The sequence below is a fragment of the Salmo trutta genome, chromosome 23 (genome assembly GCF_901001165.1).
Source record: "Salmo trutta chromosome 23, fSalTru1.1, whole genome shotgun sequence".
Lineage (NCBI taxonomy): Eukaryota > Metazoa > Chordata > Actinopteri > Salmoniformes > Salmonidae > Salmo > Salmo trutta.
In genome coordinates this window covers 12,727,969-12,752,500 of record NC_042979.1, presented here as the reverse complement: position 1 = coordinate 12,752,500, position 24,532 = coordinate 12,727,969, and the positions used below count along the sequence as shown (strand labels likewise).

General features: G+C 44.0%; 2 protein-coding genes across 2 annotated transcripts in view; one reads left to right on the top strand and one right to left on the bottom strand.

The window, feature by feature from the left end:
* Positions 1–10,725, top strand: part of wdr70 (WD repeat domain 70) — an 83,346-nt gene extending 72,621 nt beyond the window's left edge. The window contains exons 16-18 of the mRNA XM_029709018.1: positions 1,948–2,064; positions 7,879–8,041; positions 10,492–10,725. Coding sequence (XP_029564878.1) covers positions 1,948–2,064; positions 7,879–8,041; positions 10,492–10,579 — 368 coding nt within the window. The 3' untranslated portion in view covers positions 10,580–10,725. The remainder of the gene's footprint in view (positions 1–1,947; positions 2,065–7,878; positions 8,042–10,491) is intronic.
* A 2,011-nt stretch (positions 10,726–12,736) lies between these two features.
* LOC115159371 (glial cell line-derived neurotrophic factor) lies at positions 12,737–24,323 on the bottom strand. The gene is made up of 4 exons (XM_029709010.1): positions 23,570–24,323; positions 22,059–22,289; positions 14,920–16,264; positions 12,737–14,156 (listed from the first exon to the last, which is right to left on the bottom strand). Exons 2-3 carry the CDS (start codon positions 22,261–22,263, stop codon positions 15,672–15,674), a joined length of 798 nt encoding a protein of 265 aa, XP_029564870.1. The 5' UTR covers positions 22,264–22,289; positions 23,570–24,323; the 3' UTR covers positions 12,737–14,156; positions 14,920–15,671.
* Between the last annotated feature and the right edge of the window lie 209 nt (positions 24,324–24,532).

Genomic DNA, 24,532 nt, shown 5'->3' with positions numbered 1-24,532 from the left:
TCCACAGATATGGTCGAATTTTGGCTAGGGTACTTTGAAAAAAGGTAAGACATGCCTCATAATATGTAGTAAAACGTTCAGGTTTCAAACAAGTATGTTTTCAAAATGCATACTGCCTTTAGATCATTGCAAAGTGCTGTGTGACGCGCTGATGAAGCCTGCCTTCCGTTGCCTATGCATTTGAATGGCGAATGGGAAGTACGCATCAATTACAAGTTGAGGAATAAAAATAGTAGCTCATTTTAGTCATAGCAATCAAAACTGTTTGGGCTTATAAAAGCACACTTTTCACTCCAGCAGCAACAAAGAGCTGTTTGAGGAGCTTAGCAGCAACGAAGAGCTATTTGAGGAGATTAGCAGCAGCTCTCGCGTTGTCTGACAGATTTTCCGCTCAAAGGCTTTTTGTCTGTAACGCTGTGCGCATGTGATAAATAAGATGCATACCGAATGTACCCATGCGCCATTTTGTATTACACAAAATTATGCAAATGAACCTATAGACGGATAAGCATGACCTGTCAAATGTATTTCCATCAACTGGGATTTCCATCAATGAATAGGCAAAAAAAAGCATTGTTTAGCAATGTGATTATTTTTTTTTCTTCTCCCAGATAATTGGCCGGCGCCAATTTTATTTATCTGCTTTTCACATTTTTAGCGTCCAAAAGCCGACTATTACCGGCTAACGGAAACCGTGACACACACACACACACACACACACACACACACACACACACACACACACAGCTTTCAGAGGCAGCATCAGAGTGTTGCCATTAGCTGATGGCGTGGGGTGAGCATGAGTGAACAGACAGCCACAGGGCATGATGCCACGCGTCAGCCACAGGTCAGCCACCAGGGCTCCAGTCACGCCAGGGACAGCCACCTCGCCCAACCCTGGCAGCGTGATACCCCCGCTAACACACACACACTCCCGTCTCATACTCCCACTCACCCCTCTCCTGAATCAACACACTCCCCCCCCCCTCCCTACAACCCACCACACTTGACCATTCTTTAACCCAGCCAGTCTGTCATTTCCACACGAGTCACTCAGCTGCACGGTGCATGGACGACGTGTGGCTCTCTCAACCTCATACAGAAGACTCTCTCACTCCACTGAGGTAACTGGAGGACAAGACACCTGGCTGAGCCGTGATAGACTAGGAGGGAAACACAGCTTATTGTTTAGGTGACAGAACCCTTCTCTAATATCCATCATGTGATTTCATCGCCACCCAGACAAGCTGAGAGACTATAGGCCGGTGTCTGATGACCGCGATCGCTGAGTGACGCACTTGTGCCCTTGTGCTGGAAAATTAGTGGGGACAGGAAGCGTGGTGATGGCCCATTGAGAAAAGAGTGGGAATCTGTTAACAGTAACCTTTTTGCTTAATGTAGCATGGAGGAGAAGAATTAACACTGAGCAGTGACAACAGGGGCTCCTGAATGGAAAATCACTTCATCTAGCCCACACTGTGTCCCTTTGTAACCCCTGAGGAAACACACACACACACACACACACACACACACACACACACACACACACACACACACACACTGGTACTTACTCAGTTATACAAGCGTACACATACTGTTGGGGACACACACGCAATAACTCAGGTATAGACATAGAATACACACTTACGCTGTAAAGTTCCCCAGACATGCATTGGGGTGGTGTTCAGCAAACTGTGAAATATAAACATGGACGTGATTGTGTTGGTGTCCAACATGGCAGTAGGCAGAGTGCTATAGACCTCGCGAGAGGCCACTTGGTGTGTTTGAGTGTTTGGCTTTTATGCTATGCTCTGCACTTAGGCTTATTGAAGTGTTTGTTAATGTATGCGTTTTCTACTCGTTTTCTGTTTCTCCCCCTCTCTCTCTCTCTCTCTCTCTCTCTCTCTCTCTCTCTCTCATATTTGATCATTTCTTCTCTCCCGCCAGCCCATGCTCTTCCCATGTTCCGCGAGGCCCGGCAGCGCAGCACTAAGAAACAGCTGGAGAAAGACAGACTGGACCCAATGAAGTCCCACAAGCCTGAACCCCCTGTCACTGGACCAGGTAACGTTACACGGAAAATTCCACTACATACATACATATATTATACAGTGCCTTAAAGTATTCACACCCCTTTTTCCGCATTTTGTTGTGTTAAAGCCTGAATTTAAAATGGATTACATTTAGATTTTGTGTCACTGATCTACACACAATACCCCATAATGTCAATGTGGCATTTTGTTTGTAGAACATTTTAGAAATGAATACAAATGTAAAGCTTAAACGTCTTGAGTAAATAAGTATTCAACCACTCTGTTATGGCACACCTAAATAAGTTCAGGAGTAAAAAATATGCTTAACAAATCACATAAGTTGCACAGAGTCATTCCGTGTTCAGTAATAGTGGGTAACATGATTTTTGAATGACTACCCCATCTCTGTACCCCACATATACAATTATCTGTAAGATCCCTCAACCAAGTGGTGAATTTCAATCACAGATTCAACCACAAAGACCAGGGAGGTTTTCCAATGCCTCACATATTGGTAGATGGGTTGAAAAAAAGCAGACTTTGAATATTCCTTTGAGCATGGTGAAGTTATTAATTATACTTTGGATGGTGTATCAATACACCCAGTCACTACAAAGATACAGGTGTCTGTCATAATCTTTGTCGTCAGAAGAGGAGAAATCATCGGACCAATATGCAGTGGGTATATTGCTCATCTTCGTATTTATTGAAGGGAGAAGAAAAAAAACACTTACACAAAACAAATGACGAAAACAGTCCCATAAGGTGCTCAGACTATATTAGGAAACAACCACCCACAAAACACAAGAGAAAACTAACCCAACTAAATATGGCCTCCAATTAGAGGCAATGACAACCAGCTGCCTCTAATTGGAGGTCCTACCAAAACCAACATAGACATAGAAAAGCTAGATAGAAACATAGAAAAACTAGAACATAACCCAAAAACCCCGAAACACACAAAACAAACACCCCCTGCCACGCCCTGACCACACTACAATAACAAACAACCTCTTTTACTGGTCAGGACGTGACAGCGTCCTTCTTAACTCAGTTGCCGGAGTGGAAGGAAACCACTCAGGGATTTCACCACGAGGCAAATGGTGACTTAAAAACAGTTACAGAGTTTAATGGTTGTTATATGAGAACTGAGGATGGATCAACAACATTGTAGTTACTCCACAATACTAACCTAAATGACAGAGTGAAAAGTAGAAAGCCTGTACAGAATACAAATATTACAAAACATGCATCTCGTTTGCAAAAATGCACTTAAGTAATACTGCAAGAAATGTGGCAAAGAAATTAACTTTTTGTTCTGAATACAAAGTGTTATGTTTGGAGCAAACACAACACATCAATGAGTACTATTCTTCATATTTTCAAGCATGGTGGTGGCTGCATCATGTTATGGGTATGCTTTTCATCAGCAAGGACTAGGGAATTCTTTTAGGATAAAAATAAACGAAATACAGCTATAAGCACAGGCAAAATCCTAGAGAAAAACCTGTTTGTCTTCTTTCCAACAGACACTGGGAGACTAATTCACCTTTCAGCAGTACAATAACCTAAAACACGAAGCCAAATATACAATGGAGTTGCTTACCAAGAAGACATTGAATGTTACTGAGTGGCGGAGTTACATTTTTTACTTAAATCTATGGCAAGTCTTGAAAATGGCGCTATAGCCATGATCAACTATCAACTTGATAGAGCTTGAAGAATTTTTAAAAGAATAATGGGCAAATATTGTACATTCCAGGTGTGCAAAGCTCTTAGAGAAGCTCCCGGGTGGCGCAGCAGTCTACTCTGCATCTCAGTGCTAGAGGCGTCACTACAGACACCCTGGTTGGAATCCAGGCCATATCTCAACCAGCCATGATTGGGAGTCCCATAGGGCAGCGCACAATTGGCCTTTCGTCGTCCGGGCTTGGCCGCTGTAGGCCGTCATTGTAAATAAGAATTTGTTCTTAACTGACTTGCCTAATTAAATAAAGGTACAAATATAAGTATATATATATATATATATACACACACACACACACACACACACACACACACACACACACACACACACACACACACACACACACACACACACACACAGTTGAAGTTGGAAGTTTACATACACTTAGGTTGGGGTCATTAAAACTCATTTTTCAACCACTCCACAAATTTCTTGTTAACAAACTCATTTTGGCAAGTCGGTTAGGACATCTACTTTGTGCATGACACAAGTCATTTTACCAACACTTGTTTACAGACAGATTATTTAACTTATACACTGCTCAAAAAAATTAAGGGACCACTAAAATAACACATCCTAGATCTGAATGAATGAAATAATCTTATTAAATACTTTTTTCTTTACATAGTTGAATGTGCTGACAACAAAATCACACAAAAATAATCAATGGAAATCCAATTTATCAACCCATGGAGGTCTGGATTTGGAGTCACACTCAAAATTAAAGTGGAAAACCACACTACAGGCTGATCCAACTTTGATGTAATGTCCTTAAAACAAGTCAAAATGAGGCTCAGTAGTGTGTGTGGCCTCCACGTGCCTGTATGACCTCCCTACAACGCCTGGGTATGCTCCTGATGAGGTGGCGGATGGTCTCCTGAGGGATCTCCTCCCAGACCTGGACTAAAGCATCCGCCAACTCCTGGACAGTCTGTGGTGCAACGTGGCGTTGGTGGATGGAGCGAGACATGATGTCCCAGATGTGCTCAATTGGATTCAGGTCTGGGGAACGGGCGGGCCAGTCCATAGCCTCAATGCCTTCCTCTTGCAGGAACTGCTGACACACTCCAGCCACATGAGGTCTAGCATTGTCTTGCATTAGGAGGAACCCAGGGCCAACCGCACCAGCATATGTTCTCACAAGGGGTCTGAGGATCTCATCTCGGTACCTAATGGCAGTCAGGCTACCTCTGGCAAGCACATGGAGGGCTGTGCGGCCCCCCAAAGAAATGCCACTCCACACCATGACTGTCCCACCGCCAAACCAGTCTTGCTGGAGGATGTTGCAGGCAGCAGAACGTTCTCCACGGCGTCTCCAGACTCTGTCACGTCTGTCACATGTGCTCAGTGTGAACCTGCTTTCATCTGTGAAGAGCACAGGGCGCCAATGGCGAATTTGCCAATCTTGGTGTTCTCTGGCAAATGCCAAACGTCCTGCACGGTGTTGGGCTGTAAGCACAACCCCCACCTGTGGACGTCGGGCCCTCATACCACCCTCATGGAGTCTGTTTCTGACCGTTTGAGCAGACACATGCACATTTGTGGCCTGCTGGAGGTCATTTTGCAGGGCTCTGGCAGTGCTCCTCCTGCTCCTCCTTGCACAAAGGCGGAGGTAGCGGTCCTGCTACTGGGTTGTTGCCCTCCTACGGCCTCCTCCACGTCTCCTGATGTACTGCCTGTCTCCTGGTAGCGCCTCCATGCTCTGGACACTACGCTGACAGACACAGCAAACCTTCTTGCCACAGCTCGCATTGATGTGCCATCCTGGATGAGCTGCACTACCTGAGCCACTTGTGTGGGTTGTAGACTCAGTCTCATGCTACCACTAGAGTGAAAGCACCACCAGCATTCAAAAGTGACCAAAACATCAGCCAAGAAGCATAGGAACTGAGAAGTGGTCTGTGGTCCTCACCTGCAGAACCACTCCTTTATTGGGGGTGTCTTGCTAATTGCTTATAATTTCCACCTGTTGTCTATTCCATTTGCACAACAGCATGTGAAATTTATTGTCAATCAGTGTTGCTTCCTAAGTGGACAGTTTGATTTCACAGAAGTGTGATTGACTTGGAGTTACATTGTGTTGTTTAAGTGTTCCCTTTATTTTTTTGAGCAGTATATTTCACTGTATCCCAATTCCAGTGGGTCAGAAGTTTACATGCACTGGTTGACATTTAGAAACTTACCCAAATAGACTCACAGCTGTAATCACCGCCAAAGGTGCTTCTACAAATTATTGAAAGGGGTGTGAAAAGTTATATTTTTGTATTTAATTTTCAATAAATTTACAAAAAATATAAAAATATGTTTTTACTTTGTCATTATGAGGTGTTGTGTGTAGATGGGTGACAGAGAGAGCATTTCATTCCTTTTAAATTCAGGCTCTAACAACAGAATTTGTGTCAAGTGTATAAATACTTTCTGAAGGCACCGTATATGGAAAAATACAGCCCTATTATTATTCATAATTTATTACGGTATTGGAAATCATACCGTCTATATTTCGAAATACCCCGGTATACGCTATAAACGGTATGTCGCCCAAACCTAATTCTGAGTGATCACTTTTAACCTATGGTGATGAATATCTATCCTGATGGGAGTGGTCTCTTCCAGGATAAGAATGCCCCCATCCACAGGGCACAAGTGGTTACTGAATGGTTTGATGAGCATGAAAATAATGTCAACCATATTCCATGGCCGTCTCAGTCACCAGATCGCAACCCAATTGAACACTTACGGTATGGGAGATTCTCGAGCGGCGCCTGAGACGGCGTTTTCCACCATCGTAAACACACTAAATGATCGAATTTCTCGTGGAAGACTGGTGTCACATCCTTCCAGACACTTAGAGAATCTTTGCCAAGGCACATTGAAGCTTTTCTGGCTCGTTGTGGCCCAACGCCCTATTGAGACACTTTATGTTGGTGTTTCCTTTATTTTGGCAGTTAAATACCACTACATATATCTACTGTTATTAATGTTACACGACCAATACCGCCACTATATCTGTCTACTAGTGTTATTACTGGTGGTAGGAACACTTCTTACCCAAGGCAGGTGCATCCAGGGGCTTGACTGTTGGAAGTGTTTTCCTCTTGAAATGAATTGACTCGATCATTCTTTGCTTACCAGACGGCAGACACATTCATCCAAAGCCACTCATACCCTAGATTAGATTTTCTACAGTAATACAGCTGCAGTTCGGCGTCACACAGCAGTATAGATTTTCACGCTGTGAAAAATACTTTTCACTCTAAGCCCCTGTGGGCTTTTCACTCCTAACACGTTTGGCCACTGTGTCATTTCCCTAACTGCCTAGTGATGCTGCTGCACTAAGGTGAACTCCTATGTCCACGCTGCATACAGTCAACCTCTACGCTCTACCTCACCCTCCCTCAATAAGCTGAGGTGCGGGCACAACCTTTCTGGACTAAATGTCTCCCAGCTGTCTGTTTAGCTGTGATGCGATGAGAAAGTTTACACCCCAGCTTTCCTCTTGAAACGTCCCATATCTTCTTCCTCGAGATGGAGAAAGTGGAAGAAAGAGGTAGAGAGAGAATGACTTGTTGGCTAATTCACTGTCATTTGTTTATCATCCTGATTAACCTACCTTTTAATGTAGTGTAATGTTTGGGATTTTGGCTGGTTGCTTGCAAGAGGACCTCCTTCAACCCTCCCTTAACAGCCACCTCTGACACCAACCCACTGGAGACAGGATATCACTGAAGTCTCCTCTTTCAGCTGGGCCTCACTGTGTGTGTGTGTGTGTGTGTGTGTGTGTGTGTGTGTGTGTGTGTGTGTGTGTGTGTGTGTGTGTGTGTGTGTGTGTGCCAGTCCATGTTTAAACGCAACATAAATACCCTCTTACAGAGACAAGGATGTTTTTCCCAACGTTCTCATGTGTGTATGTTTTGGCGGAAGAGGAATGTGTTTCCTTGCATGTCACTAAATTTGTGGTAGACTTTTTCTGTCATCTATGTTTGGTGGTGTGTATGCTTTTCCTGGTGTGTCTGTCTCTGTCTGCCTCACTGCCTGTCTGTCTGTGCTTGTGCATGAGTTACGTGTGTTCCTAACCCAGTGGTTGTCGTCTCCTCTCAGGTCGTGGTGGTCGCGTGGCAGCCCATGGAGGTACTCTGTCCTCTTTCATTGTCAAGAACATTGCTCTGGACAAAACAGACGATAGCAATCCTCGCCAGGCCATCCTCCGACACGCCAAGGAGGCCTCCGAAAACCCCTACTGGGTTGCCCCTGCCTACACCAAGTAAGACTGGCCACACGTACACACACACACACGCACACACACACACACTACTGGGATGACGCAGACAGACAGTAAGGTGAGTCTTCACTGGGTGTAGTTTATGGCAGTGTGGCTGTGCTAAGGTTCCAGCCTTCCTGCCTGGCTGGCTTGGTGACACATGAATGTTTAAAAAGCTGCAGCCTAGGCCTGGAGGCCCACTCACAACCAATCAGCTACCTGAGAGGGCTTGTGTTTCACCTCAGTGTCCACAGACACGCTGGCTAAAGAACGGGGCTATTCTTGGCTGAGGATCTAAAGGTGTTGAAGGAGAACTTCCACATTCATCTGTAGACGTATCGGACCCCTTGATGGTATGAGCAGGCCCGTATCAATGTAATTCATGGCAGGGTGTTTGGCAGGAGATAAGCTCACGGTATTTTAGTTGGAACAGTAAATGAGTGAATGAACTTATTGGGGTTGACAGTTTTACCTTATGTAACCTTTCAACTCAATTTAATGATCGAAAATCTAAAATGACCAGGCGTAAGAATAGGTCACTCCCCTGAGAGAGATTCCCTCATGTTGATGCTATTGCTCTAGAGGTTGGAGTGTAGCCTGGCCCCGGTTTGGCCCTCTGGGAGTAACAGCAACAGTCACACCTCTCTTGGCTCTGGTCTCTGCTTGTTTGGGTGTTCACATGCATTATGCATCAGTCTAATTCTAGCGACACAATCCCAATGGATTGTCTGTCAATAGCTTATCACCTCACCAGTGGACAGGTGCAGAGATGAGTTATGGAGATGTTATCTTCATCGTCATCCATACAGGTACATGTAACTGCCGAAATAAAAGAAACACCAACCTAATAGGGCGTTGGGCCACCATGAGCCAGAACAGCTGCAGTGCACCTTGGCATAGATTCTAAAAGTGTCTGGAACTCTATTGGTGGGATCTGACCATAGAAATCCTGCTAATTACTAGAGGGGCTATGTCATAAACCCTTACTTACAAGCCCTTAACCAACAGTGCAGTTCAAGAAGAAGATATTATCAATATTAAAATATTTACCAATAACAAGGTTATATACAGTGTGCAGGGGTACAGGCTAGTTGAGGTAATCTGTACATGTAGGTGGGGCTGAAGTGACAATGCACAGCTAACAAACAAACAGTGAGTAGCAGCAGTGTACGGGGGGGGTCAATGTAAATTGTCCTGGGGGTAGAAGCTGTTGAGGAGCCTTTTGGTCCTAGACTTGGCACTCCGGTACTGCTTGCCGTGCGGTAGCAGAGAAAATAGTCTATAACTTGGGTGACTGGAGTCTTTGACATTTTTTGGGCTTTCCTCTGACACCGCCTATTATATAGGTCCTGGATGGCAGGAAGCTTTGCCCCAGTGATGTACTGGGCCGTTCGCACTACCCTCTGTAGCGCCTTACGGTCAGATGCCGAGCAGTTGCCATACCAGGCAGGGATGCAACCGGTCCGGATGCTCTCGATGGTGCAACTTTTTCAGGATCTGAGGACCCATGCCAAATCTTTTCAGTCTCCTGAGGTGGAAAAGATTTTGTCGTGCCCTCTTCACGACTGTCTTGGTATGTTTTGACCATGACAGTTCGTTGGTGATGTGGACACCAAGGAACTTGAAACTCTCGACCCACTCCACTACAGCCCTGTTGATGATAATGGGGGCCTGTTCGGCCGCCTTTTCCTGTAGTCCACGATCAGCTCCTTTGTCTTGCTCACAATGAGGGAGAGGTTGTTGTCCTGGCACCACACTGCCAGTTCTCTGACCTCCCTATAGGCCGTCTCATCATTGTCGGTGATCAGGCCTCCCGCTGTTGTGTCGTCAGCAAACTTAATGATGGTGTTGGAGTCGTGTTTGGCCACGCGGTCATGGGTGAACAGGGAGTACAGGAGGGGACTAAGTACACACCCTGATCTAGTCTGGCCTAAGTAAACCCCCTGATCCATGTAACCTCTACCTGTAGCCTCTCATCTGAGTGGCCTGGTTCAGCCAATTGACCCAGTATGGGGAGATGAACTAGTGAAGGTTTTGGAAGAGCATATTCTTAATTTCCGTACTCCTTCCTATAGTCCAACCCTATGTGTGTGTTTTTTCCGCGTACGTCTGTGCACGTTTCTATGAGTGTGTGTCACATCCCCTCCGTAACTCACACAGGACAGATGTTGGCTTTTAATCACTGCTCAGAATAGACAGAGTGATAAAAATAGAGGAATGTTTAATCTCATCCTGTCCTGCTGCACTGGTTTGTGTCCTTTCCCTTTCACTACTCCTCCGTTCTCTCTCTTTATCTTGTCCCTTCCATCTCCCACATCTGTCTTCATTGTCTAGTGAGGGTTGACCCTGAATTCGACCCTCTTATTTGGATTGAATAAGGATGGTTGTATTGTACTGTACCAAAGTAAAAGATGTATAGTAAGTTGTCTCCCCTTCTCCCGGTCTTCTGCCAGGACCCAACCAGATGCCATCTTTCAAGAGGAGGAAGAGTCTGATGAAGAGGCTGACAAGGAACCAGAGTGGAAGAAACGCAAGATCTGAGCCGCAGCAACCCCTTTGTGTGTGTTTGTGCGAGTGTGCACAGGTGTGTTTGGATATGTGCATGTTTTTGTACTTTACTGTACTTGAATCAAATGTAGTGTGATCTCCTGAGAAACAGTAATAAAAGGGACAGTTCATCCAAGTCACACTCACAGTACTTTTACCTCATTTTACCTCATCTCATTGATGCTTATAGCATTGTCTTTGGGCCTGCAGAGTCCAAGATCAACCCAGATCAAGATTTTGTGATGCAATATCCTCCACTTAGAAACCAGATAGATCAAGATGGATTCTATCAGAGAGTTCACCCTCTTGGATGTCCACTCAGTCTTAGTCATGGACTGAAGGACGTGCATGTGTTTCCTTTGTGAGTCACTCCTTCAAATAAATATTTATACTAGTGCGTTTCACTTGCAGGACTCAAACATTCCTAAATATTGGTGGGAAAAGTGAACATTTTGCATGAAAATGAATGATTGCGTTCGGAAATACCAAGACAACTCCATGCCATGTGGTGTAACTTCCGATCCATCATGTTGGAGAATAGTTTGGGGGGTATGAATTGACTAGAAGGTTATGTTTCTGTTATACATACCCAATAGAACTATATGGGTAACAAGCTGCTGCATAGCTAGACATTTTTTAAATATACTTGAATTGCTTCCTTTCGCCTCACCCGGAAACTAGATAGTGACGACAGTCAGCAGTGTTGTCCTAAATCTCTTGTACATCCTGTAGTGTGTATAATTACGTTAGTGTGACAGAAAAAGCTATGCCATACAGTTCATGGATCACATGTTTGTGTTCATTACAATCCCCTGGAATGTAGCCTCTGGTTAACCCACCAAACAGTTGTGTGGGATTGAGAAGACCGTTCAGTTTCAACAAGCACTACTATAGTGCCTTTAGAAAGTGTCCGACGTCTTTCACCGGTGTGACCGAATACAGGCATGGAAAGGGTTTCGATTTGTCTTTCCTTCTTAGTCAATCAAATCGCAAAGGGTGTGCTGTGCTTTGGCCTGCACAAACAATCATCCCAAGAGATCTGGACTAGAAAACGTGTTCTAAACACAAATCCTCGAAAGCTGCTCATTATCTGGGCTGTGGCCAGATCGCCATGAAAAAGCCTCAAACGTCCTGAAAGCCGTAATAACTCCCAAAGGAGCGTGGCTTAGCCAATCCTGCTGCCCAGCACTACTATTCCAAATGCTGACGTCACCAGCCACTGGCTCCAGCAGTGTCTGTTACTGGCCCGGGAATGCCACAATGTTAGAATGCAGGAGAGCCATGGGTGATGTCACAGTCCACCCATGCCCAGTGTGATCATCTGCCTCCTTTAGTAGTGGGCAAAGGGTGTGTTGGGGCCCTGTTTGGCACTACGGCCCGTATAAGTCATGGAGAAGTCAGAGGATCAAATCTCCTCTGTTTTAGTCTCAAGTTTGTCCCCATCTCCTTGCCGCCATTAGTTCAAGAGAGGGGCAGGTTTTGGACTAAAGGAATCTGGTTGGCCGATAGTCCAGGCGTGAAGTCTTGATCCTCACAGGACAGTTGTGTGTACATAATCAGTGCTTTGGTTTTATCCACTGTAAAAGATCAAGGTACATAAACCTTGGTGTATACACACCGGCAGAAGTTGACTGACTCACTCCGCCTGGCCAACTGTGCCATTTTTTCTCATCAGCGTTTACATATCTTCTCTGCACGGTGGAAACATTCCCGCTGAGTGCCTCGATTTACAGCATGGTGTCGCTTTACAGCAAGCTTTTGTTTACCGCACAACCCTGGGACGGCGTTCAGGAATGCACAACACGAGGAGTAAAGCACTAGAGAGCCTCTATCTCCTCTCTCGAATCCGGTCCTACGACTCCCTACACACACCTACAACCCTCAACCACCCACTCCCCTGACCCCCCCTAACTTCAAGTGCTGATGACAACCTCCAACAAGATGATAAATTATTCCACAATGAGAAATACTTTTGCACTCGCCTTGCTTACATTTTCTCTTTATTTTCTCCACAAATGTATGTTGGGGAGAGACTACTTATGTTATGAAAGACCTTTCTGGCTGGCGAAAACCTGGCAATCTTTTTCAGATTCTACAGCTCACTGAAGCAACAAGCATTTAGTATTCAATAGCCATCAGACAGACATTTTGATAAAAATGAGTTTAATTCTGTAAAAAGTTATAAAATGAATATTGTACAAAAATAAAGTTTGTTGAGGGCTTTGGTTCAGTAACACAAAACATTACACCTTTTCTTTCACAGGCGATTATAACACAAACATGGGTCTGAAAACCAAAAATGCAATCCTTTCTACATGGTGTTTGCACTGGAGATTCCTCTGCCTTTACACACACCTTACCTTCACAAAATAACTGCCAGCGTTATGAACACACAGGAAAAGGAACACTGACAGTTGAGGAAACAACAATGTGTAAAGACAGAGGGGGAGTGGTCAGCCACAGTTCACACACACTTAAAAGTAACATACGGAAAGGTAAGGGCCCAAGAGGCTGCCGGAAAGGCTTACACAGAAATCAGTTATTAAAGGGGATGATGATCCAATTGATAAAAGCATGCTGTGATTAAAGGGGTCGATCTTTCTCTGACAGTGGCCTAAATCCATCTTGATGCCGTGGATTTGTTCTGTGTGCTGGGGGAGATTATGGGGCTAAAGCTGGCTTGGTTTCTGTTGGGTGAGCACAGATACTCTGGTCCATAATCCATGCTAATATCAAGGCCTGCTCTGGGGCACCCTTTCTCTGGGTTTCACTCACAAGCTCCTCTATATGAACATGGGACAAGGGCATAGTACTGTAGTAATATGCTTTGAAGAGTCCTCTGTTTGTGTTCTTTTTTTCTTCTGTTCAGTAGTTGTTTTGGGTGAGGATTGATGGTATACTGTATAGTCCTCACACTGAGAATGCCTGGTTACCCCAGTGCTCCCCTCTCTCCCCTTTAGTAATGTCACAATCTATGTCCGTCTCTTTGTTGTACTGTCTGGCCCTAAGACATGTATGTCGGCTTGGCTAAGAGAGACAGAGCCAGATCTCCCTTAAATGGTTTTAAACACCAGGGTGCCTTGGCCAGTGGGAGTAGTGGGCTAAGCTGCATGTTAGAGGATCGTTTTCAAACTAACCCCAGATCAGTGAGAAAGACCTGTGTCTGAGCAGAGACAACAGAGACGGAGACACTCCCAGGAACGCTAAAGCCTACTGGGACAGTAACCACTACAAAGCCTTTGCCCAGACTTGGTGTAGAGCCAGGACCAGGCTGAAGGTTGAGATATAAGACCCTGGCAGCCAAGCATGCATGCATACCGTCAACTTCTGCACTGTGATGGCCAAAGGACACTGGGTTCATTTTCCACAGTCTATTCCCTCAAGGTTTTCACTATATCAGAGATTTTCTGTATGATTTTTTTTTTTGTGGTCTTTTGTAAAGCGGTCAGTGAAATATTACTTTGCAAATGGTGTGATTGAAAGAGAATGAAAGTGCGTTGAAAGCAGTGGACCTGGAGGCTGCCCATATCCAACCTGTCCTGTACCTCCTGAGGTCCTTTTGTTATTCTGTCTAGAAAAGAAGAGAACGTTGAATTAATGTGGGGAGTATCATTGTAGGGAAGGATGCACAGCTGTCTGAGATAACCACCGGCAGTACGACTTTATTCTGTCCTAAAAAAAAAAAACGAGAATGCAGGGTTTGTATGCTCCTTTGTAAACATATAATGGCATGCCATGGTTTGTTTACCCCTTTACTTTGATAGAGTTAGGAGTGAGGAGCAGCTGACTGGTCTCTCCCAGGCCCTCAGCCCCTAACGTCCCAGGCCGCTCCATCCTCTCTGCTTTCCATTAGTGACAAATGAGGAACACTGTCAAAGACGCTCAAACCTGGCATACTTCAAAATGATCGGAAAGCAGAGATAAGATTTTTTTGTTTAGAAAAAGGTTGAAATTGGTCCACTCCGAGCTGTCTGTCTTTCTCTCTCTGCTTTCCCTCCCTAAACCTGATACCTTATGTTATTCTCATAAATCCATGATGTTTTGGAATCAGCAGTGGGTTTAGGATTATCTACCATGGAATTCGGATACAAACTGTACAGCGTTTTGAAACATAAGGATGAGTTTGATTAGTTATGGCTGCACCTTGAACCTGGTTGTTTCAGCACAATCTGATTTCCCTTAGAAAACACATGCTCTGCTTTGGCACTATCCAGGACAAAACAAAGCTCAAATAAATAAGGAAAATCATAAAATGGACTGCAATAAATAACAATAAATTAATTCAATCTTAATAAATACATCTCATATATAATTTGAAATATTTGGGATTTTACATTGATGTGTTGCACCAGACAGCCTGCTGTAGGACTAAGCCAGTCGACAGGTTGAAGAGTCCTCTCTACTTTTTCTTTTTCTCCCGTTCCCTCGTTCATTGTGAATGTAAACTTTAAGGTCCAGTCTGTGCAGTGGAACCAGAACGCACTGGACTGCAGCTAAAAATACTCATTGGGACGAGGTCTGCTCTCACTGTTCTCACTGTGAGCCTCAGGAGCTGACTAAGTTCCTGGGAAAATAGATGCTCCCAGGAGAATCTGGCGTTTTGAGGAACAGACCAGCTTTCAATATCCAGATTTCCTCTGTCTGGTTCTGTCTCAGCAACTCCATTGCAGGCCAGCCTTTGAGTCTAACAGCATGGTTCAATAGGTAAATGAGACAGTATCCATGTAGGCCTCCAATGACGGGATCCAACCATGAAGTGAATACTGAGCTGAATTGACAATGTCTCTTTAATGGGCTGTTACACTGAATTTCGATGTCATTTAATGTCAGTCATAAACTGTCGTTAGAACATAGAGGAGTCCCTTCTCCACTGTGACCTGACTTGGGCTCTGGATCAGCTTAATCACTGGAGGTTTGGGGACGACACCATCCCTGTTCAACCCTTTGCAGCTTCTCAGGAGTAGGACAGGACACGCTAACACTGGCCATGGGTCCTAAGACACCACTGGAGTGGACTATCCGTCTCACGTTCCGTTATTTTGCCTTTCTCTCTTTGCCTTTCTCTCTCATTTCATCTCTCCCAGAGTCAAACACAACCACATTTGCGGGCGGAATGCTTCTGCAGAATGTGGTAGTCCTCGTTGTTGTCATCCAGGAACGACAGGTCATCGTCAAAGGCGATTGGTCGACAGCAGGTGCGGGAAGGTATGTCCTTGACCAGCTTCTTGTTGTGGGTGAGGTTGTTGAGGATCTTGTCATAGTTGGTCTCTGCGTCCGAACAGGGGCCGCTGCAGTACCGGAAGATCAGCTCCTCTTTGGTCTGGTAGCCCAGACCTAAGTCTGTCACGTTGAGATGGACCTCTTTTAGCAAGCAGCCACGGCCTTCAACCGGCTTCATCCGCTGCTCCCCTCTTTCACTGCTCCTTCCTTTGCCCCCTCGCCCCCGACCCTTCTTCTTCTCCGGGCGTCCTCCTCTCACCCGTCCTCCTCTCCCCTCTCCTCTCCCTCCTCCTCCTCGGTCCGCGTTTGCTGCTCCTCTCTGTCTCTCCTGCTCTCTCTGCTCCCTCCTTTCCCTTGAGCCGCCGGCGGGCTCTGATGATCTCCTCAGTCTGCCAATGGTAGCCTTGATAAAATCCATTACATCATCAAACTGGTCCGGATATGGGCCTGTGATGTCATCTATAAGAGAGAGAGGATGCAAAGAGGAAATGACTGATAATGCAATAGTAAAGTCAATGCATTAAAGTGACAACATATACTGTAGTAATAAACAATAGAAGTAAAAATAGTGATGGCAACAATTAGAATGTTAAATCAATATAGAGTTTCCCCGTGACAAGGTAGCGATGCTTCAATAACTGTAACAGTTGACAGTTCCATATAGAAGATTGTTTTAGTATTTCTTAGTAATTGTAGTTATACTTCTTGGAACGGACCACCTTCTCGTTCCCTTTTTAAAATACTGAATCAGAGCTTCAAAGCACCGCTAGAAGGGAATCATATGGAGAGAGACGATTTCATCTCTCTTCAGCACTTATTCTATTTCAAATTCAAAACATGCAGGAAGCCCTCCGCCATCTGCAGAGGGAAACAAAACCCCAGAGAGCCCTTTGATCCTCATGTAATACACGGTGATTCCATTATAGTGTAAACTCCCCCCTCCTTCTCCGCATCGCTTAAACGTCTGGCAACCCACTCAGAAGATCACAGAAAACATTATTGTTAAATGACTCAATTAGTATGACACTAATCATATTACCCAATATGAATGTCAGGTGTATGATGTTTTTTTATGTTTTAATGTGTGTGTATAAGTGTGTGTGTGTGGCTAGCTTTTGTGCGTGTGTGTTCGATCAGTGGAGGTGGGGTTAGTAGAGAAGGAATGCCCTTAAAGCTGGCCTTGGCATGATTTACTCCAGGCCTCAGTGGACTGGCCTGTGTGTGGCGGGCACAGGGCACCCAGGCAGGTTGTGTAGTGTGTCTATCTGCCAGGCGGAGGTGTCAGTAGCCCAGCCTCTTCTTGCCGTTGGGAGTCACCTGTCTCACCTGTCCCACTGCCAGCGTACAGGTCATCTGATCCACCCAGCGCCACGGCTGATTGGGCCGTCGCGGCGGTATCGGGTGAGCCAGGGACCAATCTGTTTAGACACCCTGTGCCCTTTGATTTAAACACCTTCTATTGTGTGGCTATCAACTGATGGACGATAGAGTAGACAGACAGGGATAGCACCTATTCTACGCCAGCTGACAGACACAATTGTTCCACAGCCCAAACGACAGCAACACCTCCCAGGTCTCCCCGTGCACCTGTTTCAAATGTTCTCCAGAATCACGTTTGTTATGATTTAGCGATCAGTTCTGTAGTCTGCCGGGTGTAACACTCCACTGAGAACAAAGTGAAGTCCTGACAAGGCATACAAAAAGATTTTTGTATTAAATACTTCACTTCACATAGTTTTCTAGCCTAGTGGAGCATGCACCAGAAGCCAGACACAAGTATCTCTAGAGGCAGTGGATCAGCTGCAGAGACACTTGGCTCCAAAGGTTACTTGGAACTGGTACAAGATTCATCGCTTACCACAGACATCACACCCGAAACAAAAGGCCAAACCTCCCATTGAGTTCCAGGGTTGTTTACACCTTGGTGCATTGTTAAAGGTCTTAAGTTACAGAACAGGCTGAGGTGATGTCACTCACCACCGCTAACTGAATATGAGGTGAAGGGAAAAACATTTATCTGTTCTAAATGTTCCATGCCTTATCTAGAGCGCTGCACAGTTTACTACTGTGTAAAGTCAAGACTGTTATGTTCTTTTAAACAAATGGAATTCCTTGCCCTCGAAGATGCTAAAATGAGCCTGAACACAATATTGCACGTGCCCTTGTTGGTTTTGACTCTGCCGTATTGTCCAGTCTTTCTCCTGTGATCTGCATCTGTTTCCATGTTCCTTTACTCTAACTTGGTTAGGGATAAAACACAACACGCTATGTTTTCCTGACAGGGAGAGGGCACAGGTCCTGCAGTCCCAGAGAGACGGGGGTGAAGATAAACAAGCAAAAGGAATGTCAGCGCCAGCCTCTGTGTTTGGAACTGAGGAGCCGCACTCACTATTTCTTGCTCCTTCTGCCGCGTGGATGTTTTTACCATCAGCGTGATGCTGCCCACCGCAGTAAATGTTTTTACCATCAGCGTGATGCTGCACACAGCAGTAGATGTTTTTACCATCAGCGTGATGCTGCACACAGCAGTAGATGTTTTTACCATCAACGTGATGCTGCACACAGCAGTAGATGTTTTTACCATCAGCGTGATGCTGCCCACAGCAGTAAATGTTTTTACCATCAACGTGATGCTGCACACAGCAGTAGAGAAAACTGTTTAATTAAACCTGCTGCTAGACAAACTGCTCTGAAGTAGGTAGTCAGCAGGATTTATCAATGACTGGTCTGGCCCCATGGGTGCCTCAGTTTAAGTGCCCTTCAACAATTAACAAGTAGGTGAAAAACGTAACTCAAATAACCAAATTCAACCTAGCTAATTTCCGATTCAGACAAAATTGTTTGACTACAGAGGTAACAAAACTACTTCAAATCTATGATACTCCCCCACTTAACATACTGCTTGACTAGTTGGGCCCAAGCTTGCTGTACAACATGAAAATCCTTTCAGACTGTCTACAAACAGGCTCTCAAAGTGCTTGATAGGAAGCCCAATAGCCATCATCACTGTTACATCCCCAGAAAGAACAAAATTATTGTGCAATACACTGACGCATGTCTTGTATTCAAGATCCTAAATGGCCTGCCCCCCACCACTTAGTACTTTTGTTCAACAGAAAACCCAAACCCATGGCCGCAGATCCACAAGGTCTGCCATGAGAGGTGACTGTATAGTTCCCTTAAGGAAAATCACCTTTAGTCAATCTGCTTTCTCTGTGAGAGCTTCCCATGTCTGGAACACACTGTCATCAACTGCACCACTTATAGCACCTTCACACAAAACATAAAGACAAGGCTAAAGGCCAGTCAGACTTGTGAACATAATCCCTAGCTGTGTATTGTGTCTTTCCATGTAGTCTGCAGCTTGTGAGCTGTGGAAACAGTTGCGTTTATGTATTTTGTTTTGTTGCTTTTTGTGTTGTTCTGTCTGCGTGCTACGTGTTGATTGTCCTATGCTGCTCTGCATGTGCTCACTGCTCATTGTTTGTCTGTATTGTATTGTTATTGTCATTATTTGTAATAACCTGCCCAGCAACTGCGGTTGAAAATTAGCCAGCTGGCTAAACCGTCACTTTTACTGAAATGTTGATTAATGTGCACTGTCCCTGTAAAAAAAAAATCAACTCAAACAATCAGCCCTCAATTACATTGACTCCCTTTATTTGGGATAAGCTTGCCTTGCTAGTTGCTACAATATGATCCATAGCAAAGGTTCATGGCTTGCAAGACTTTAACCCAAGTGTGAACCCAAGGAGAGCCTGTTCCTACCAAGGGAGCAACCCTGACTCTATTTAAAAACACATAATACTGTATGTGCAATACGGAACACATGGCAACCTCTGGCCATCACATAAACATATGTATCCTCTCTGAGGTTTGGGTTACATGTTTGGGCTGAGTATGTCCCGTTTGTTTTGGTAATCAGGCCTTTGAACAAACTAAGTGCCAAACCATAAATGGTATGTTGAATGTGCATTTTCCAGCGGCCGTGTTTGTCACCCTCTTCAAACCCATATACACTTCAAGGAACTGAGAACCAGTTGACTACTCAGTACTGCAGTCACTTTATTGCCATGGTTTTGCAACAGAGCCTCATCAAGCAACTTTTATTAGCCTTCTGTAAGAGAATCCTTTTCTAGAACACGGACTGATCTTAAAGCTAGAGTCCTTCATTGAATTAGCAACAAAGCAGTCACCCCGCCTCTGTTTTATTAAAAAGCTGAGGGATGGGCCTGGAGAAATGTAACCACTCACAAATTAATATACAGAGCAATGGATACAAGGACTGACCATCCACGATATAAATATGATAGTTTTAACCCCATTTTGTGGCTATACAGTGTTTGTTTACATTTACATTGTAAACAATGTAAAACAAGCTTATATAGTTTTATTTTTTTATTTCACCTTTATTTAATCAGGTAGGCTAGTTGAAGTTTACATACACCTTAGCCAAATACATTTAAACTCAGTTTTTCACGACCTGACATTTAATCCTAGTAAAAATTCCCTGTCTTAGGTCAGTTTGGATCACCACTTTATTTTAAGAATGTGAAATGTCAGAATAATAGTAGAGTGAATGACTTATTTCAGCTTTTATTTCTTTCATCACATTCCCAGTAGGTCAGAAGTTTACATACACACCAATTAGTATTTGGTAGCATTGCCTTTAAATTGTTTAACTTCGGTCAAATGTTTCGGGTAGCCTTCCACAAGCTTCCCACAATACGTTGGGTGAATTTTGGTCCATTCCTCCTGACAGAGCTGGTGTAACTGAGTCAGGTTTGTAGGCCTCCTTGCTCGCACACGCTTTTTCAGTTCTGCCCACAAATTATTTATAGGATTGAGGTCAGGGCTTTGTGATGGCCACTCCAATACCTTGACTTTGTTGTCCTTAAGCCATTTTGCCACAACTTTGTAACTATGCTTGGGGTCATTGTCCATTTGGAAGACCCATTTGTGACCAAGCTTTAACTTCCTGACTGATGTCTTGAGATATTGCTTCAATATATCCACATAATTTTCCCTCCTCATGATGCCATCTATTTTGTGAAGTGCACCACTCCCTCCTGCAGCAAAGCACCCCCACAACATGATGCTGCCATCCCCGTGCTTCACGGTTGGGATGGTGTTCATCGGCTTGCAAGCCTCCCCCTTTTTCCTCCAAACATAAGGATGGTCATTATGACCAAACAGTTCTATTTTTGTTTCATCAGACCAGAGGACATTTCTCCAAAAAGTAGGATCTTTGTCCCCATGTGCGGTTGCAAACCGTAGTCTGGCTTTTTTATGGCGGTTTTGGAGCAGTGGCTTCTTCATTGCTGAGCGGCCTTTCAGGTTATGTCGATATAGGACTCGATTTACTGTGGATATAGATACTTTTGTACCTGTTTCCTCCAACATCTTCAGAAGATCCTTTGCTGTTGTTCTGGGATTGATTTGCACTTTTCGCACCAAAGTACGTCTATCTCTAGGAGACAGAACGCGTCTCCTTCCTGAGCGGTATGACGGCTGCGTGGTCCCATGGTGTTTCTACTTGTGTACTTTTGTTTGTACAGATGAACGTGGTACCTTCAGGCATTTGGAAATTGCTCCCAAGGATGAACCAGACTGGTGGAGGTCTGCAATTTTTTTTCTGAAGTCTTGGCTGATTTCTTTTGATTTTCCCATGATGTCAAGCACAGAGGCACTGAGTTTGAAGGTAGGCATTGAAATACATCCACAGATACATCTCCAATTGACTCAAATAATGTCAATTAGCCTATGAGAAGCTTCTAAAGCCATGACATCATTTTCTGGAATTTTCCAAGCTGTTTAAAGGCACAGTCAACTTAGTGTATGTAAACTTCTGACCCACTGGAATTGTGATACAGTGAATTATAAGTGAAATAATCTGTAAACAATTGTTGGAAAACTTACTTGTGTCATGCACAAAGTAGATGTCCTAACAGACTTGAAAATATAGTTTGTTAACAAGAAATTTGTGGAGAAATTTGTGGAGTGGTTGAAAAACTAGTTTTAATGTATGTGTATGTAAACTTCCGACTTCAACTGTATTTGGGGCTCTGATGGGGTATGACAGTTGAACTAAGCTCATGAGGCATTCATATGTTATATTCTCCAATAACCAATGGGTTTATATCACAAGTTCAAAAATGGATGTAGCACCCAAGAATTTTACCTTTAATCAGAAGAAAGTATATTTGACTCACACTTCAGCAGGTGAGAAAACACTATCAGAGTCTTGACTTACATTTATCCTCCATGGAGATTTCCTGCAGGCTGTGAGACTCTGACTGGAACTCTGGCTCTGGTTCCTCCACAGACAGGGACAGAGAATCACTGTACCGATCCGAGTAGTGAGCTCTCTTGGCAGGCTGAAGGTTTTGGTAGAGGGGGCGTGTGGAGACGGAGCTCAGGAGCAACAAACACGTGGCCAAAACATCCCATAACTTCATCTTAGACTCAGTTCCTATGAAGGAAGCTGCAAGAAAACAAAACAGGTGTCTGAGTTGGATCAACCTTTGAAATAATCCTACATTTACAAATTAGATTGAAATGTAAAAATATGTGTAGGCTGTAAACATGGGAAACATAGGACACAGTGCCAAAATGGGCTTAGTTTGGTCATCTTTTGAATTGCGAGAAAATATTACAAGCATGAATATTTGATGTTGATACTATGAAGGATGGGAATAAGGTGTAGTAGATACTGTAGCTCAGGACTGGCACATTGTTGACCTGCTTTGATACAGTGCAGAAAACAGTCTTGAGTCATGATGACATCTTTGGAAATTCATTTGGCAATAGCAACCATCCTTCATGTCAAGAGGATATGCCCATTCAACAACAGTGAAACAAGCCAACTTGCTGTATGTATGATGTTTTGTTGGCTGTTGTGTTTTGGCACAGCTATTGGGGATCCAAATGAACAAACTTCAGAGACCATTATTTACATTGTATCAAATGGTATATTTTTCAACAAAAAGGTCAAATATAGCTAGAAAGTTCTAAACGCTATATGTAGGCTAAATATAAACTGTTAGCCCATGGTCTTTAGGTTGACATGGCCTAGATATAATCTATTAATATGATTTCATACTGAACTATCCTATTACTTTTAGGGACCTCCATAGCTTCTACATGATACAACATATTGATATTACAATGTCGTTTTAATTATTGTTTTTGTATATGATGGACATTCTGATCCAAAGCACCTCGATTACAACACATTTCTGACCTATTTGAGTGATAATTTATGAGTGCGTGTTACTGAAATGGGTGGCCGTCACAGGCAAAGGGTGCGCCTTTACTCCAAAATTCGTTTATGGACGCACCATACATCGAGTATTGGCTGGTGTCCAGTAGAAAGGCTACAGTAGCCTTCATGTTGGCATCTATTTGCCAGATGGTGAATCTCTATTGCTTTTGTGACTATTGTTAATTGAGCATTGGCTGCAGCTAAAGTATGTCCATAGGGTGTACTTTTTGAATAGGCGTAATGCGTAAAATAAATTACTTCCGATTTGCAACTAATACCTAGAAAAATTTGACACACTGTTAATGCGTGTTAAAATATATTTTTTCCTTTTTTGTACGTGTTTTATCCATTGTGAATGCTTACTTTGTAGGCTGATCGACATTCAGAATAGGTCTGATATCCTCAAAATTCCTTCAGTAGGTTCACAGTCTACACAAGTGCATCTCACTTACAATTTTTTTTATTGCACAATCTAATAACTGTGAATGGAATGTGCTTACCTTAAATCTGGCCCTTGCAGACCTGCAATCGTATCGGTATTAAAGTCCAACACACAGCGATGCATTTAACGTTCCGTGGTGAGTTAGAAGTACTTGTATCCAAATGATATAATCAGACTGTACAGTTTTATCTGATCACATAAACAAGATCCGATGCGTTCAATTTAAATGACAATGTCAACAAAAAAACTATAAGTAAAAATGACACTCAGAATTAATGGAATTCTGTAGCCTACAGAGCGCCCAACCATGCGTCTGCCCACAGGTAGGCTACACGCTTAAGTGGCTAGCTGGCCAAAGTGCCTCTGCGCTGTCTATCCAGGCGCTCAATCGCAAACTAATTGGATGCTGGTTTCCACATTGGAAATCCGAGAGAGATCCACCATCACCAACTGCAAGGAGTCAAATGAAGACATCAGCTTTACCGACGCAGGGAGCAGAGCGGTTTGCCAAAGCCGAAGCGCAGGGAAAACGCACCGAATCGCGCTTTAGAGAGACAGTTTATTACGTGTTACCATAAACTTTTTTAATGAGAGAAAATCGAACCAAAAACGACTGTAACATCCACCAGACCAACATATGGTCAAGAAGATTTACTTGCTGTTTTCATATCCCCAATGGACTTGGTATTCTAATAAAAAACGAGGGCAATGTGTATTCTCCATTATATCCAAGTGGTGTCCGCGCAAGGAGTCCACATGCGGGCTCTGTATATTCTCTCCAGACTGGCACTGGCAGTACAGATGTGCAGCTGTCTGCGCATCACGCTGTAGAGACGCAGAAGACGGTTTGGATAGATTTATAGCTTTGAGCGCGCTGACGTTTCGAAGAGTCCGCCCTTCTTTTCTCGACCTCTGCACAACCAAACAGCAAGTACAAACAGAAGTACACGCAAACTCACGTCTCCAAAACACCCCTGGCGCTCCATTTGCTGGGTCGCAGTTTCGGGATCTCTTTAGGAGT

Bases quoted from the DNA above. Each gene is read 5' to 3' on its own strand.
- LOC115159371 (XM_029709010.1), bottom strand. From the start codon at position 22,263: ATGAAGTTATGGGATGTTTTGGCCACGTGTTTGTTGCTCCTGAGCTCC. The intron at 16,265-22,058 runs GTAAGTCAAGAC...TCTCTCTTATAG, and splicing joins AATCTCCATGGAGGATAAAT to ATGACATCACAGGCCCATAT.